General features: G+C 38.1%; 1 protein-coding gene across 1 annotated transcript in view; it reads right to left on the bottom strand.

Moving 5' to 3' along the window:
- Positions 1 to 16,061, bottom strand: part of SNX30 (sorting nexin family member 30) — a 106,992-nt gene that overhangs the window by 39,520 nt on the left and 51,411 nt on the right. Inside the window, exon 3 of the mRNA XM_069474563.1 lies at positions 10,834 to 10,944. Coding sequence (XP_069330664.1) covers positions 10,834 to 10,944 — 111 coding nt within the window. The remainder of the gene's footprint in view (positions 1 to 10,833; positions 10,945 to 16,061) is intronic.

Below are 16,061 nucleotides of genomic sequence, written 5' to 3'. Positions count from 1 at the left end.
AACAGAAAGCAAAAAGAGGAGTGGACCACAAGGTAGAACTTCCACATGTCTTTTAGACCAAAATGTTAAAAAAAAAAAAAAAAAAAAATCATCATCTGGGATACCACTTCACACTCACTAGGATGGTTACTAGAAAAAAGGAAAATAACAAGTGTTGGCAAATATCTGGAGAAATTGGATCCTCATACACTGCTGGTGAGAATATAAAATGGCACAGCTACTGTGGGAAAGTTTGGCAGTTTCTCAAAAAATTTAAATATAGAATTACCATACGATTTAGCAATTCCATTTCTTGGTGTCTAGTCAAGATAACCGAAAACAAGTGTTCAAACAAGATTTTGTACAACAAATGTTCATAGCAGCATTATTCATAGTAGGTGGGCTGGGCAAAGTGGGGAATGGAGAGTCATTACTTAACAGGTGTGGAGCTTCTTTTGAGGGTGCTGAAATGTTCTGGATTGAATAGTGGTGATGGTTGTGCAACACTGTGAATGTACTAAAAACCACTAAATTGTACACTTTAAAATGGTTAAAATGGTGAATTTTATATGAATTTTACTTCATTTTTTTAAAAATTAAGGAGATGTGATAGTGGAAGCAGATGTCAGAGAGAAGAGAAAATGCCAGATACGCTGCTGGCTCTGAAGATAAGGGAAGGGGCCACGAGCCAAGAAATCCAGGTGTCCTTAAGAGCGAGAAAGGGCAAAAGAATGTTCTCCCTTGGCCCCCTCCAGAAGGAACACAGCCCTGGCCTACACCTTGATATTAGCCCACTGAGACCAATTTTGCACTTTTGACTCCAGAGCTGTAAGAGAATAAATTTGTTGTTTAAGCCACTCTAATATCACCTGCGGTAAAGGAGTAGAGACGAAACAAGATTGGCCATAGGCTGATAAATGTTGAAACTGAGTGATGGGGTTTCACTCGGGTTCACTGCACTGAATCTCTCTAGTATATCTGATATTTTTCATAATGAAAACATTTTTAAAATCTAAATATATATACACATATGTGTTGGAACCTGCCCAAAAAATCCTACTTGCAAAATGTTATAATAATGTATTAAATATTCCAAGGTTTAATCTTGATATATTGACATTTTTACAACACTTGGTACTTTGGTGAAGCACTTTCACATATATTCCATATTAGTTTATAAAACTGTTGTGTAATCTGTGAAACAAAAGCATACTTCCTGTAGAAAACGGAGAGCTACTATTTTTGGGTAGGAAATCTGGACAAAGACTTCAATTGCTCAATCTAGAAACATCCAACTTCCTCTTGTCAGCATTTGAATTGCTACTGTGATTCAACAAATATTTACTGCATAAGTGCACATGAAATATTTACATAACAGAAACCTGTATTTCCTACTCTTGTCATGTTAACAGAAAATATTGCCCCTCAGCAAAAATAACTACGAAATAAATAACGGAGCATCAAGATTAAAACCTTGTCTCTGTAAAGAAAAATCATCAAGCCTGCTTTAATTCAAAGTATTTGAAAGCACAACCAATGTTTCACTACTTATTAACTTACTATTGGATAAGCCAAAAACATGTACATTTAACAGTTCAAAGGTGGAGGAATCAACCAGAAAATGAAGTTAAGAGTTTTTACTGATCATTTCATATTAAGAAATACAAATTCCTTCTCATTAATTCCCGAGAGTCCACTGCTATACAAAAGAAAACTGGGAGTATAATAAATGCAAATGCATCCTTCCATAAGGCTTCCTTCATAGAAGTTGAACAAATCTCCAAGTGAAATTAAACATTAAAGTGTTTAATAAATATATTTGTTTCATCTTTCAAATCTATGTGTGTCCATCTAATCATGAAACCTCTCTGCTGTGTAGCTAGTACTCCAGTAAATGAAACAGATTTAAAACCACTGAACGACATACAAGTAGAAGACAGAATGAATGGTGGTTGCAGGGGATGAGGGGAGGGGGAAATAGGGAGTTATCATTCAGCATGTGTAAAGTTAGTGTTATACAAGACGAGAAAGTTCTAGATATCTGCTGTACCACATGGTGCCTATAGTTAATATGGTATTACTCCTCTTGCCCAAGGAGGATATTCCAAGACCTGCAGTGGATACCTCGAACCACGGACAGTATCAAACCCTATATACACTATGTTTTTTCCTATACATACATACCTATGATAAATTTTCATTTATAAATTAGGCACAGTAAGAGACTAACAATAACAAAATCTAATTATAATATACTATAACAAAAGCTATGTGAATGTGGCCTAGTTTCTTTCTATCCAAATATATGATGTCACTGTACTCATCCTTCTTCCTGTGATCTGTTGATCTGATATCCAAGAGGGCTACTAAGTAACTCACAGGTGGGTAGTGTCTACAGTGTGGATACACTGGACAAAGGGATGATTCATTTCCCGGAAAGACTGTACAAGATTTCAACACACTATTCAAAGTGGCTCAAAATTTAAAACTTAAGGATTAATTCTGGAATTTTCCATTTAATATTTTCAGACACCAATGAACAAACTGCAGAAAGTAAAATCTTAGAAAAGAGGGAGTCCCCTCTTTTCTGTACCATGGCACAACTGTACCATGTTGTGCACTTAAAAATTTGTTAAGAGGATAGATCTAGTTAAGTATTCTTACAAAAAAAAAAAAAAAAAAAAGAAAGAAAGCAAAGAGACAAAAGAAAACTTTTGAGGGTGATAGATCTGTTTATTACCTTGATTGTGGTGCTGGTATCATGGATGTAGACAAGCCCATCAAACCGTATGCACTAAATATATGTAAGTTTTTTTAATATTAATTATATCTCTATATTAAAAAACACTGAGAAGAAAAGTCACAATAAAGACTTTCTGGTGGCTGCAACTATTACATAACAAAGAAAAACACAGTGAACTGTCATTATGACATGACAAACATACCCACCCAGCACAATTCTAGTTTCAAGATGACATTTTAAGAGTATATGGTTAGTCTGAGCCACCCTGAGGCTTTGCAAAACCTTTCAAGCTCCCATAACCTAGCCATAAACTGCCTTGTTCCTCACCCCACCTCAGTGGTGGTGGAGATCAAGCAGCCCCCTGGGAACTACAGGGTCCCTCCTATGGTTTAACATATGTAAATCCATAAATGTGATTCACCACATAAACAGAAGTAAAAATAAAGATCTAGCTAGAGCAATCAGACAAGAGAAGGAAATTAAGGGTAACCAAATGGGGAAGGAGGAAGTCAAACTATCACTCTTCACTGATGATATGATCTTATATCTAGAAAACCCCAAAGATTCCACCAAGAGACCCCTGGAATTGATAAATATATTCATCAAAGTCTTAGGCTACCAAATCAATGTACACAAATCAGCAGCATTCCTATACCAACAACAGCCAAGCTGAGAATCAAATCAAAGACTCAATACTTTTCACAATAGCTACAAAGAAAGGAATGTATTTAAGGAAGTAAAAGATCTCTACAAAGAGAACTACGAATCACTGAGGAAGGAAACTGCAGAATATGTATACAAATGGAAAAACATACCATGCTATGGATCGGCAGAATCAACATTGTTAAAATGTCCATACTATCGGCTGGGCGCGGTGGCTCACGCCTGTAATCCTAGCACTCTGGGAGGCCGAGGTGGGTGGATCGCTCGAGGTCAGGAGTTCAAGACCAGCCTGAGCAAGAGTGAGACCCCCGTCTCTACTAAAAATAGAAAGAAATTATATGGACAACTAAAATATATATATACAAAAAATTAGCCGGGCATGGTGGCGCATGCCTGTAGTCCCAGCTACTCGGGAGGCTGAGGCAGTAGGATCGCTTAAGCCCAGGAGTTTGAGGTTGCTGTGAGCTAGACTGACGCCACGGCACTCACTCTAGCCCGGTCAACAGAGTGAGACTTTGTCTCAAAAAAAAAAAAAAAAAAAAAAGTCCATACTACCCAAAGTGATTTAAAGATTCAATGCAATCCTCATCAAAATACCCATGTCATTTTTCCCAGAGCTAGAAAAAATAATTCTATGCTTCATTTGGAACCTGAGAAGAGCCTGAATAGCCAAAGCAACCTTAAGCAAAAAGAACAAATTGGGAGGCATCAAGTTACCAGACTTTAAGCTATACTACAAGGCCACAATAACCAAAACAGCATGGTATTGGCACAAAAAATCAGAGACATAGACCAATGGAACAGGACAGAGAACCCAGATATAAAACCATCCACAAATGGCCATCTGATCTTTGACAAAGCAGACAACAATATACATTGGGGAAATGAATCCCTATTCAATAAGTGGTGCTGAGAAAACTGGATAGCCACCTGCAGAAGACTGAAATAGGATCCAAATCTCTCACCATTCACAAAAATTAATTCAAGATGGATAACAAACTTAAACCTAAGACATGAAACCGTAAGAATTCTAGAAGAAAAGGTTGGAAACACTCTTCTAGGTATCAGCCTTGGTAAAGAATTTATGAAGACAATCCCAAAGGCAATCACAGCAACAACAAAAATTAATAAATGGAACTTGATTAAATTAAAAAGCTTCTGTCCAGCCAAGGAAATAATCAATAAAGAGAAAACCTACAGAATGGGAGACAATATTTGCATGCTATACATCCAATAAAGGGCTAATAACCATAATCTATGAAGAACTCAAGCAAATCAGCAAGAAAAAAATCAAACCACCCCATGGAAAAGTGGGCAAAAGACATGAACAGAAGTTTTTCAAAAGAAAATAGACTAATGGCTAATAAACATATGAAAAAATGATCAGTGTCACTAATCATCAGGGAAATGCAAATCAAAACCACAATGAGATATCACCTAACCTCAGTGAGAATGGCTTTTATCAAAAAGTCCCCAAACAATAGATGCTGACATGGATATGGAGAGAAGGAACACTATATAGTGTTGGTTGGACTGCAAACTAGTACAACCTCTATGGAAAATAGTATGGAGATTCCTCAAAGAATTAAATATCTACTATAGACCTACCATTTGATCCAGTAATCCCACTACTGGGTATTTACCCAAAGGAAATAAAGTCATTTTATCAAAAAGACCCTTGCACTGGAATGTTTATTGCAGACAATTCATAATCACAAAGATGTGGCATCAGCTCAAATGCCCATCCATTCATGAGTGGATTAATAAAATGTGGTATACGTATGCCATGCAGTACTACTCAACCATAAAAAAAAAAAAAAAGAATTAATACTGTTTGCAACAATCTAGATGAAACTGAAGACCATTTTCCTAAATGAAGTATCACAAGAATGGAAAGACATACACCACATGTATTCACCATTAAATTGGAACTAACCGATCAGAACTCATGTGCACAAATGGAAGTAAAACTCAGCGGAAATCAAGCAGGTGAGAGGCAGGAGGAGGGGATGGGTGAAATCATACCTAACAGGTACAATGTACACTATCAAGGTGATGGGCACACTTATAACTTTGACTCAAGCAGTACAAAAGCAATCCATGTAACCAAAACATTTGTACCCCTGTAATATTCTGAAATTTAAAAAAAATAATACATGGTTATTTCTTTCTGCTTTTAAAATTCCCGAGGAACAAAGCAATATAAAAAGAAAGAAAAAAATCTGTCATGGCACCAGAAGACATAAAAGGGTGCTGTTAACAGGCTAGAATTTGTTGAAGACACAAAGTAGAAAAGATTGGATTGACAGGAAAATCAATCAATCAATATCAACTATCTTGTGATTCTACTCAGGCAAAGGAAGGGTCGGCCTATGAAGCCCAGGATTGGGTTTCTCCAGTAGAGTCCCAGAAGCTGCCAAAGTCAGAGCCACAGAGACCAGAAACAAGGGCAGGCCTGAGGACAGCCAACAAGGAAAGGCAAACCCAAGAACATGGGTGCCTCCCCAGAACCACAGTCTGGCTGGCTGTTTACTTACAGTTTCACAGGGCTCCAATGAAGCCCAGGTAAAGAGGAGATTTTATCTCCATGCTCCTAACATAAGCAGTAGAATCTGAAAGCTCAGTAATTCTCAAACGTTATTAATCATAGCTGAGTTAAGAAGGCATCAAAAACCATGGAACTCACCACCATTCCCCCAAGTTTTCCAACTGATTCAAAAAGATCCTAAAGTTCCTCCAAAAAAATAAGACACATGCAAATAGGTACAAGAGCTCTGAAAACAAAGTATATTGGGAGGTGGGGGCAGAGATGGGGACCCATGAAATATTGAAATGTGTTAGAAAGTTACGATAATTCAAATAGTGTAGAAGGAGCATCAAACTAGAGAGATCAATGGACCAAATGGTTCAGAAACAGCCCGGGAATATACACGTCTAATACATAATACAGTCTAATGCATGAACTATGAGAAAGATGACTGATTAGTTATAAGTGGTTCTGGGACAACTTATACATCATCTGACAAAGTAAGGTACACACCTCTTACCACAGAATAAATTCTAGACTTAAATGTAAAAAATAAAGGCATAAAAATAATATAAGAAAATACAGAAAATTTTAACATTCTAAGTTAGAAACAGCCTTCAAAGCCAGAAACTGTAAAGGAAAGATTAACTTGGGTGGGAGGGTAGAGGTGTGTTTTTTTAGGAAGCTAAGTCTAAGACAAATGACAAATGGAGAAAAAATAGGTAGAAAGATAAGATATTCCCAACTGGGTTAATTTTTTTTCCCCACAAACCAATAAGGAAAAAAAGAGAAAAATGAAGAGGCAATTCATTTAAAATGCCAATGTCCAATAAAGTCATGGAAAGATATTCAGCCTTCACTAGTAATCAAAGAAATGAAAATTTATCTAAAAATGGACTCAAAATGGACTAAAGAGCTAAAACTATAAAACTCTTAGGAGAAAGCACAGGTATAAATCATGATTTTGGATTAGGCAATGGTTTCTTAATGTGACAGCAAAACCACAAGCAGCCAAAGAAAAAAATAAATTGGACTTCACCAAAAAAACAAAACAAAACAAAACAAAACCTTTGCACTTCAAGAGACACCATCAGCCGGGCTTAATCCCAGCTACCTGAGAGCCTGAGGCAGGACCATCACTTGAAGGCAGGAGTTCAAGATCAACGTGAGAAACATAGCAAGATCCTGTAAAATTTCTGAAAAAATTAAAAAAATTAGCCAGATATGGTGGCATGCACCTGTAGTCCCAGCTACTCTGGAGGCTGAGGCTGGAGGATCATTTGAGGTCAGGAATTTGAGACCAGCCTGGGTAATACAGCAAGACTCTGTCTGTCTCAAAAAAATTTTAGCAGATCATTTATCTGACAAGCCATTTGTATCTACAATGTACAAAGAACTATGACAACTCAATAATAAAAAGACACCTTAATGTTTAAATGAGCAATGGATCTTAATAGGTATTTCTCCAAGGAAGATATACAAATGGCCAAAAAGTACATGGAAAGGTGCTCAACATCATTAGCCATCAGAGAAATGCAAATTAAAACCACAATAAGATATAATTTCACATCCACCAGGATGGCTATAATCAAAAAGACAGATAATAACCAGTGTTGATGGAGATGTAGAAAAACCAGAACTCCTGCACACTACATGTGGGAATGTAAAATGATGCAGTCACTTTTGAAAATAGTCTGGTGGTTCTTCAAAAGGTTAAATATAGTGTTATATATGATTCAGCAATTATACTCCTAGGTATACACCCAAGAAAAATGAAAACATATGTCCATAGAAAAACTTGTACATGAATGTTCACAGCAGCATTAGTTATAATAGCCAAAAAGAGAAACAACCAAATTATCTATCAAGGGTGAGTAGATAGACCAAATGTGCTATATCCACACAAAGGAATATTATTCGGCAATAAAAAGGAAAGGAATATTAATATATGTTATGACATGGATGAACCTTGAAAACATGATGCTAAGTAAAAGAAGCCAGTTACAAAAGATCACATAGTGTCTCATTCCACTTATACGAAATGTCCAGAAGCAGCAAATCTATTGGGACAAAGTAGATAAGTGGTTGCCAGGGGCTGAGGGAGATAGAGGGTTTGGAGGTGAAAACTAAGGGGTGTGAGGTTTCTTTTTGGGGTGAAGTGGAGTTTCTAAAATTGTCCTGACGGTTGTACAATTCTAAGAATATACTAAAAGCCTTTGATTGTACATTTTAAATGGGTAAATTGTATGCTATATGAATTAAATTTCAATAAAGCTGTTTTTTAAAAAGGAAATGAAAATCTAAACAACAATTACATTGTTTACTGGGTCTCCACTTGACAGTAAGTTCCCCAAGGCAGGGGTCCCTTGTCTTTCTTACAACCCCTCACCCCACCCTCTGTTCCTCCCCAAAGTCATCTACTAGGCCTAGGAAAAAGATTAACACCAAGTTGATGCCTAATAATAGGATACACACCTCCCAACAGAGCTGCTGTAAAATGAGTTCTACTAGAGGAAAAAGGGGGTTGTTTCTGGTTTGACTTTCATGTTTAAATCAGAGATGCTCTCCTGTATTAAATCTCTCTCCACCCCAGATACGTGAGTACCAAGAATTTATAAAGAAATTTAAGTCTCCGCTTTTTTTTAAAGTCCCTTCCTACTCGCTGCTTCTACCCAGAAGATAAGAGACCACACTGAAAGGCACTCTGGATCGTTCTGGAGACTCTTCCATTCTTTCAGCGTCTGTGGACGAGCCGCTATATGTCACCAGCAGGTGTCACTGTCTAACTTCCGCTCTTCGCATACCGAACCGCAAATGCAGCAGCTGCCAGGAGGGGGAGCCGAACCCCCCTGACGCGCAGTGAGCGCTGCCCAGAGAGAGCGACTTCCTTCCTTAGTACAGTAAGGACAGGGAGGGGGAAGAAAGGAACTGTGCAGTGAAGACACCTGACACTGCCTCTAGTCAGGTGATCAGGGTTAACATCAACAGCGACACACAGTGCTGACAGCATGTGCCCTCCGTGTGGGCGATGAGAAAGGCACCTGACCTCCGTGGTTTTCCTCCCCGAAACATATTACCCCAATCTAATGACAAGAAAAACGTCAGACAAATGTCCATCGAGGGATGTTCTACAAAATACCTGTCCAGTGCTCCTCAAAACTGTCAAGGTCATCAAAAAACAAGGAAAGCCTGAGAAACTGTCACAACCAAGAAGGGCCTAAGGGACATGACTACTAAATGTAATGTGGGATCCTGGAATAGAAAAAGGACATTAGGCAAAAACTAACTAGGAACTCAGAATAAAGGACTTTTAGTTAATGATAATGCTTACTTAATAATGATTGGCTCATCAATTACAACAAAATGTGTCATATTAATATAAAATGTTAATAATAAGCAAAACTGGGTGTGGGGTACGAGAATTCTCTATCTTCACAATAATTCTGTAATTCTAAAACTGTTCTAAAATAAGAAGTTTATTTTTAAAAAATGATTCACTAACTGTCAATTTTGCCAAATTAAGATTCTATTTTAAGGAATAATCCCAACTCTTTAAAATCTATTGTTTCCTCTTCAGGCATGTTTTTAAGTGAAAAGCAAAAGGCAGGCTTGGAGAGCAGAGAGGATATGTGACTGGGGAAAAAGAAAATGCCCTGAGAAACAACAGCAAGACCCGTCATTTCCACCACACCACTAGCAACCGGGCTCTTTTCACTCTGAAAACGAAGAAAACTCCCAGCATGCTCACAACATATACAGCCTCTTCCAACCATGGGGGAAAAAGGTTGGAAGAAGCAGTGGTAACAGAAAAGTTGATGGTGCTCAGAAGTTATCATTGAACTGAGGTTTTTGGTGAAAGATAAATCAGCCCCTCTGAGGAATTTTATGACCCAAACTGCTCTAAAGCCCCCAAAGCCCAAAGAAACATCTGGTATCTAAACAGTTAAGTCTACCTTTAACAAAAGAAGTCAGGCCAGGCAGGTGGCTCAGGTCTGTAATCCTAGGACTTGGGAGACCTAGGTGGGAGGATTGCTTGAGGCCAGGAGTTCGAAACCAGCCTGAGCAAGGAAGACCCTGTCTCTACAAAAACTAGGAAAATTAGCCAGGCTTAGTGGCACGTGCCTATAGTTCCAGCTACTCTGGAGGCTAAGGCAGGAAGATAGCTTGAGCCCAGAAGTTTGAAGTTACAGTGAGCTATAATCACACCACTGCCCTCATGCCTGGGCAACAAAGCAAGACCCTGTTTCAAAAAAAAAAAGAAAGAAAAAAGTAGTCAGAAAAGTACTCAGTGTGAGTGTTGATTTAGTATTTAGTAGTCCTTTCAAATTTTATTTGCTCTGGTTCTGTTAAAAGATGTGCAGATGGAAATACTATAGTAAATAAATATTACACTGCTTCAATAAATAGTTAGGTGGTTTCTTTGTTTGTTTTTCAAATGAAAAACTGTGGTTAAAATGGATTGTATGCTAGATTCCTGCTCCCATGTCTAAAGAAAGCCCAGCCAGCTGCAATCTGAGCCGTCATTCTTCACCTGGTGGCAGCCATCCAAACCTCAAGAACAATGTCTACGAAGGGGGAAAGAGCTTCCACAAGGCTTACACTTCCAAGCTTCAATCTTTAAAGAGGCAGCAAATGAGAATTAGGACTATCCAGATCTCAAAAAATTATAGTGAAAGTGAAAATTTATCCCACCCCACCCAAGAACTGGCACAGTATATGGCAAATCTAAAACCAAAACCCAAAAGCTGAAATATTCTATACAGTATCCATTAACATGGTTTACATACATTTGATGGGTGAATCTAGTATAAAGTGTATGGCAGGGTTTACCAGTAATTTAAAGGGCACAAGTTGAGTGAGCCTCTTCGGGAAAGATAATGCAGGCAAAATGAGAAACAAGCTGTAATGACTTACTACCTACGGGAATGAGATGAGTGGGCTGGGATTCTTCCAGTTTGTTCCTCAACCAGTCAAAATCCTGGTATCTTCGACGAACAGAATATTCTGGCAGGTCAAACTCCACCCGAGTACTCTGCAAATAAGAATGGAATGGAAAAAAATAAGCATAAGGGAATAGTAGCATATTTTGGCTGAAGGGAAGGAAAAAAGCTCTCTCAGAATAACTAAACCAGGCAAGAACACACTTTCCTTCCACCGAATGCACCAGCCAAATGGCAGAGTTTACCAACATAGAATGACTAGCCTGGGCCACCGAGCCCAGTTAGAAATTCAAGAAGCTAGAATAAAAATGTCAGGGTATTTTTTTCCTCTGTATCCTCAGGAAATGGAACTCAGCTATCCCTCAGAATTGTTTAGGAACATTGATTCATTTCCTCCAAGCTTAACTCTGAGAATTTCTTTTAGCAGAATAATTCTACTTAGGATATTGCTACTGAATCCAAATCTATGAAAAGAAATTAAGTCTCCACCTTCTGCTAAATACGCTGACAAATTTTGCCAAAGGGGAAATAAACAAAAAGTAGAGATAACAGATCACTGCTCATTTAGGAGGCAGATTAGATGAAAATAGAAAAGATTTTTGCTTTATCTGCCATATTCCGCCAGAACCATAACCTTGAAACTATGTTGTATTTTAGGTACATAAGAGAAATCTAGAAGGAAATATAATAATACCAAAATGCCATTGTGTTGCAAAAAAATTTTTAATCTTATCCCCTTTCCTGAATTGTTAAAGTTTTCTGAAATGTGATTGCAGCACTTTAATGAAAACCAATGTTAAATAAAATTAGGTTGATTTATATCAAAATAAGATTTTTACTCAGTAATTTGCTCAAACTAAAACTGTGTCTCAGATAAGCCATTTTTCCCTATGAGGGTAGAGACTATCTGAGGGTCACTGTTCTCAGAAATTAAAGTACAAGATAAAAATGGTCAGGCTACATTTCATAAATTTACTCTTTCAAGCCAAAAGTCTGTTTTAATTCACAACACCAAGAAAATCTTAAAAACGCATGAACAAGAGTCATATAGAGAAAAAGCTGTGAACAGCTCTGGCGTTGAAAATTACGATTTCATCCTCTCCCAAAACCTGTACTCACAGTCTGAGCAAAATTGTGAAGTTACAGGATTCAATTTCGCACGGCCCCCCAAACTCACTCTGCATCGTTTCCCCCTTGCAAGTCCCATGCACCAGCATACACCTACGAAACACAACCTTGGCTGGGCGCAGTGGCTCACAACTGTAATCCTAGCACTTTGGGAGGCTCCGATGGGAGGATCACTTGAGGCCAGGAGTTGGAGACCAGCCTGAATAAGGGTGAGACCTTGTCTCTATGAAAACTAGAAAAATTAGCCAGGCATGGTGGCACCTGCCGGTAGTCCCAGCTACTCGGGACATTAGTGGGTAGGCCTGCTCGAGCCCAGAAGTTTGAGGCTGCAGTGAGCTATGATGACACCACTGCACTCTAGCCTGAGCAACAGAGCGAGACCATCCCTGTCTCAAAACAAACAAACAAAAAACCCTTCCCCCATGTTGGGGAGGTAGGCTGAAAAGTATGGGGAAATTCATTCAACATAATTATTTGTCACTAATATAATAGAAGACTCCCCCAAATTAGCACTGTGACATTGGAGAGAGGAGAAAAACTATACTTAAAACCAACGAATAAGTCACTGCTGACTAATTTTCAGGCATAGCATGACAGAAATATTGGGAGCATGACATTTTGGGCTGTTAGATTTAAAAAAAAAAAAAGAAGAAGAAGAAAACAAAAGAAAAAGGAAATAACGGGAGCAGGTAGCTGGACACACCCCCTAGGCAGGGTAGGAGGAACTCTGCGCCTGCGCAGTTCTTGCACCGCCCCCTTCCAGAGCCCTGAGACGACACTAAGCCTCCCCTGAGCTACAGTTTCCTCAACAGTAAGAAGAAAGTTGGAAGGGAAGTTTTTCAAGACCCCCAAACCCCCCACAACAGGCTCCATCTGAGGACTTGCCCGTGATCATGGCCCATGAGAGGTGTATTCTGAAAGGTACCAAATGAAAACAACTCATCTCCGTTGTCAATGGAACACATGGAAGGCTCTATTTTTTGCCTTCTTAAATGTTACATGATTATCAGGTGATAATTTCTCTTTGTTTTGCAAATCCATTTCATAAATTATAGTGTATGTACATTTCTACTCTAACTTTGAAATCAATTTTTGGTAACTACAAAAAGTAGTATGATAAAACACAAGTTTTGCCGCAACCAATTTCACTTTTGGGGAACAGGCTTTTTTTTTTTTTTTCCTTCTTCTTCTTCTTCTGTTTACTCAGGTTATATACACTTATTTTAAAACCTCAGGAAAAATAAAAAACAGATCAGCCATAATCCCTCTAAATAGAGAAAAGCACAATTAACATTATGGTTTATATCTTTCCGTGTTTTTTCTATGTATATTCATTCATTCACTCATTTATTTTTAATATATCTTGGACATTCTTCTATGTCAATAAATTCAGATCTACATAATCATTTTTAACATATAGTATTCCACTGAATGGCTATACCATAATTAAACCAAATCCCATTTAAGTTCCCAATTTTTCAATCAATAAACAATGCTACAGTCAGCATCATTAAGTCCCTGTCTGATAATTCCCTTAAAATACAATAAATTCCCAAAGACATAACTGCTGGATGAAAAAGCACACGTATTTTTAATTGCCAAACTGTTTCAGAAATATAGCAATTTATATACACACACACACACACACATATATATATATATTTTTTTTTTGACACAGGGTCTCGCTCTGTTGCCCAGGCTAGAATGCGGTGGTGTCATCATAGCTCACCGCAACCTCAAACTCCTGGGCTCAAGTGATCTTCCTGCCTCAGCCTCCAGAGTGCCACCACACCCAGCTAATTTTTCAATTTTTTGTAGAGACAGGGTCTCACTCTTGCTTAGGCTGGCCTCGAACTGGCCTCCAGCTATTCTCCCACCTCTGCCTCCCCAAATGCTAGGATTATAGGCGTGAGCCACAGCACCCAGCCAGGAATTAGTTATCTTTGATGGACTGATAACTGAAAAATAATATACCATGTTTATTTTTGTTCCTTTAGTAACTATTGGAGTTGAACAAGTTAGTCAGCCATATATTTTTCTTCTTTTGTTGGGGTCTTTTTTTAAATTGTGAGTCAAATCTTTTTCATTTATGTAAGCTCTTTATTGCCATTTGCCTATCATAATTTCCAAATGGTTTTTCTTATACAGAATTTTTTCACTGTTACGTAGTTGATTTCATGCTGTTTTCCCCCTTTTAAGGTTGCTACTATTTATCTCAGGAATGGAAAAACCACCACCACACATACTCTCTAATAATTGAGAGCTAATTTATGGGCACACCTGGGCACAAAGAGATATAATTGTCATTGGAAATCAAGAAGGGGGGAGAGGGGGAGGGATGAAAATTTACCTGTGGGGTACAAAGAGCACTATTTGGGTGATGGGCACACTAAAGGCCCTGACTTAAGCACTATGAAAGGTATCCATGTAACAAAAAAATTTGTAGCCTCCTGTAATATTTCGAAATGGAAAAAAAAAAAAAGGCTGCTACTTTTGCTGTCTCAATAAGGAGGCCATCCCCATTGCAAGCTTATAAAAATATTCACCTGTATTCTTTCCTTTATTTATGGTTTTCAATCATTGTTGCTCTACTTCTAAGTATCTACCTTTGGGGAAAAAAACGTTTAAACTATGACAAAGATATTTGTATAATGATCTTCATTTGCAATAGTGTTTAAAATAGCAAAGGAATAGAAGTCACCGAATGTCCAACAGTAAAAAACTGTTAAGGAAATTTATAGTATATTTATTCAATGGCCATCAGTAATTATGTTTGTAAGACATTCTTAATGACAAAAAATGCTTCAATATAGTTTTAAGGGAAAATGACAGGATACAGAATTAATTGTACATACATTATGATTTCATTTGTGTTAAAAATGGATATAAAAAATTAGAAGAAAAATTTAGAACTGATAATGAGAACTGTCCTCTTGATATTCACCCTTATTTCCAAATTTTATACCATTCTCATACAGTATTTTTATAGTCACACATCAAAAAAATGCTCATTTTTAAAAAGCTCCTTTAAGGACATAGGGAACTTAATACAGCAGGAAAAACTTGTTTGATGCTTTCAAAGCAATAAGGTAAAAAATCATCATAAAACAGAAGGATACTGACCCAGTATTTATTGCACTTATTTTTACCACAGCTTGTTCTAGAAAAGATGTAGTGATATGTAAAATATGATCAAATGACATAAATTAGAAGTAGGTGAGAAAGACAAAAGAAAACAAGGACAGGGAGAAAAAGTAGAGCCAGGAACGAGGCTAGCGATGCATCCGCACGATGGAACGCTGAGCGCCCGCTGAAACTGGGCCGCAGACATTACTTTGAATTTCTGGAGAGAAAACCATTTTCAGGTCTTGCAGTACTCATAAAACATGCAGACCAGTAAAACTCCAGCTATGACTTTGTAGTAAATTTTTCCTCTGTAAAATTCAAGGTCTAAGTTAGAAAGGAAAATAAAGAAATATATGTTTATCTCTATTTTCTAGTATCTGTGGTAAACAAAAGCAAAGCATCCACCCACAGTTCCATAACCAGAGACAACCATGACATCGTTTTGCTCTGTGCCCTTCTACGTTGTGTGTCCACAACCCAGAATGTGCAAAGATCACGAGGTCATGGGTACACACCCAAAGTCAGATCTAAGAATAGGTAACCAAACAAAGCCACAGTCTAATCATCACCCAGCAGGGCGCCCTGTCTGCTGTGCCTCACCCTACCACATACAGTCCTCCTCCTGCCCCAGGAGCTGATGTGCCCAACAACTGTGGCCCAGAGCCATGCCAAAGAATGCCCATTCAATCCAAAATTTACAGTGGGCTCACTCCAGACGGATTTGGTCCAGGACACAGCTGGATCCTAAGAAGTCTAAGTGACCCCCATCTCCCAACAAAGGAAGCACTTCCCTTATCAGGTAATAACCAGCTAATCCCATTTTGCCTCAAATCCCGCTAAGAGAACACCTGAGAATGAAGACTAGAAAGGCCTTTGGCCTTTCATCCTCACGCTCCTCCGGCTTCCTTTCTCTGACACGAGCATCCATTTATCTCCTTCCTCTCAGAGCTTTCCA

The sequence above is a fragment of the Eulemur rufifrons genome, chromosome 7 (assembly GCF_041146395.1).
Source record: "Eulemur rufifrons isolate Redbay chromosome 7, OSU_ERuf_1, whole genome shotgun sequence".
In the NCBI taxonomy this organism is placed as follows: domain Eukaryota; kingdom Metazoa; phylum Chordata; class Mammalia; order Primates; family Lemuridae; genus Eulemur; species Eulemur rufifrons.
The sequence above is the reverse complement of the archived record's forward strand: the minus strand, read 5'-3'. Positions and strand labels throughout refer to the sequence as shown.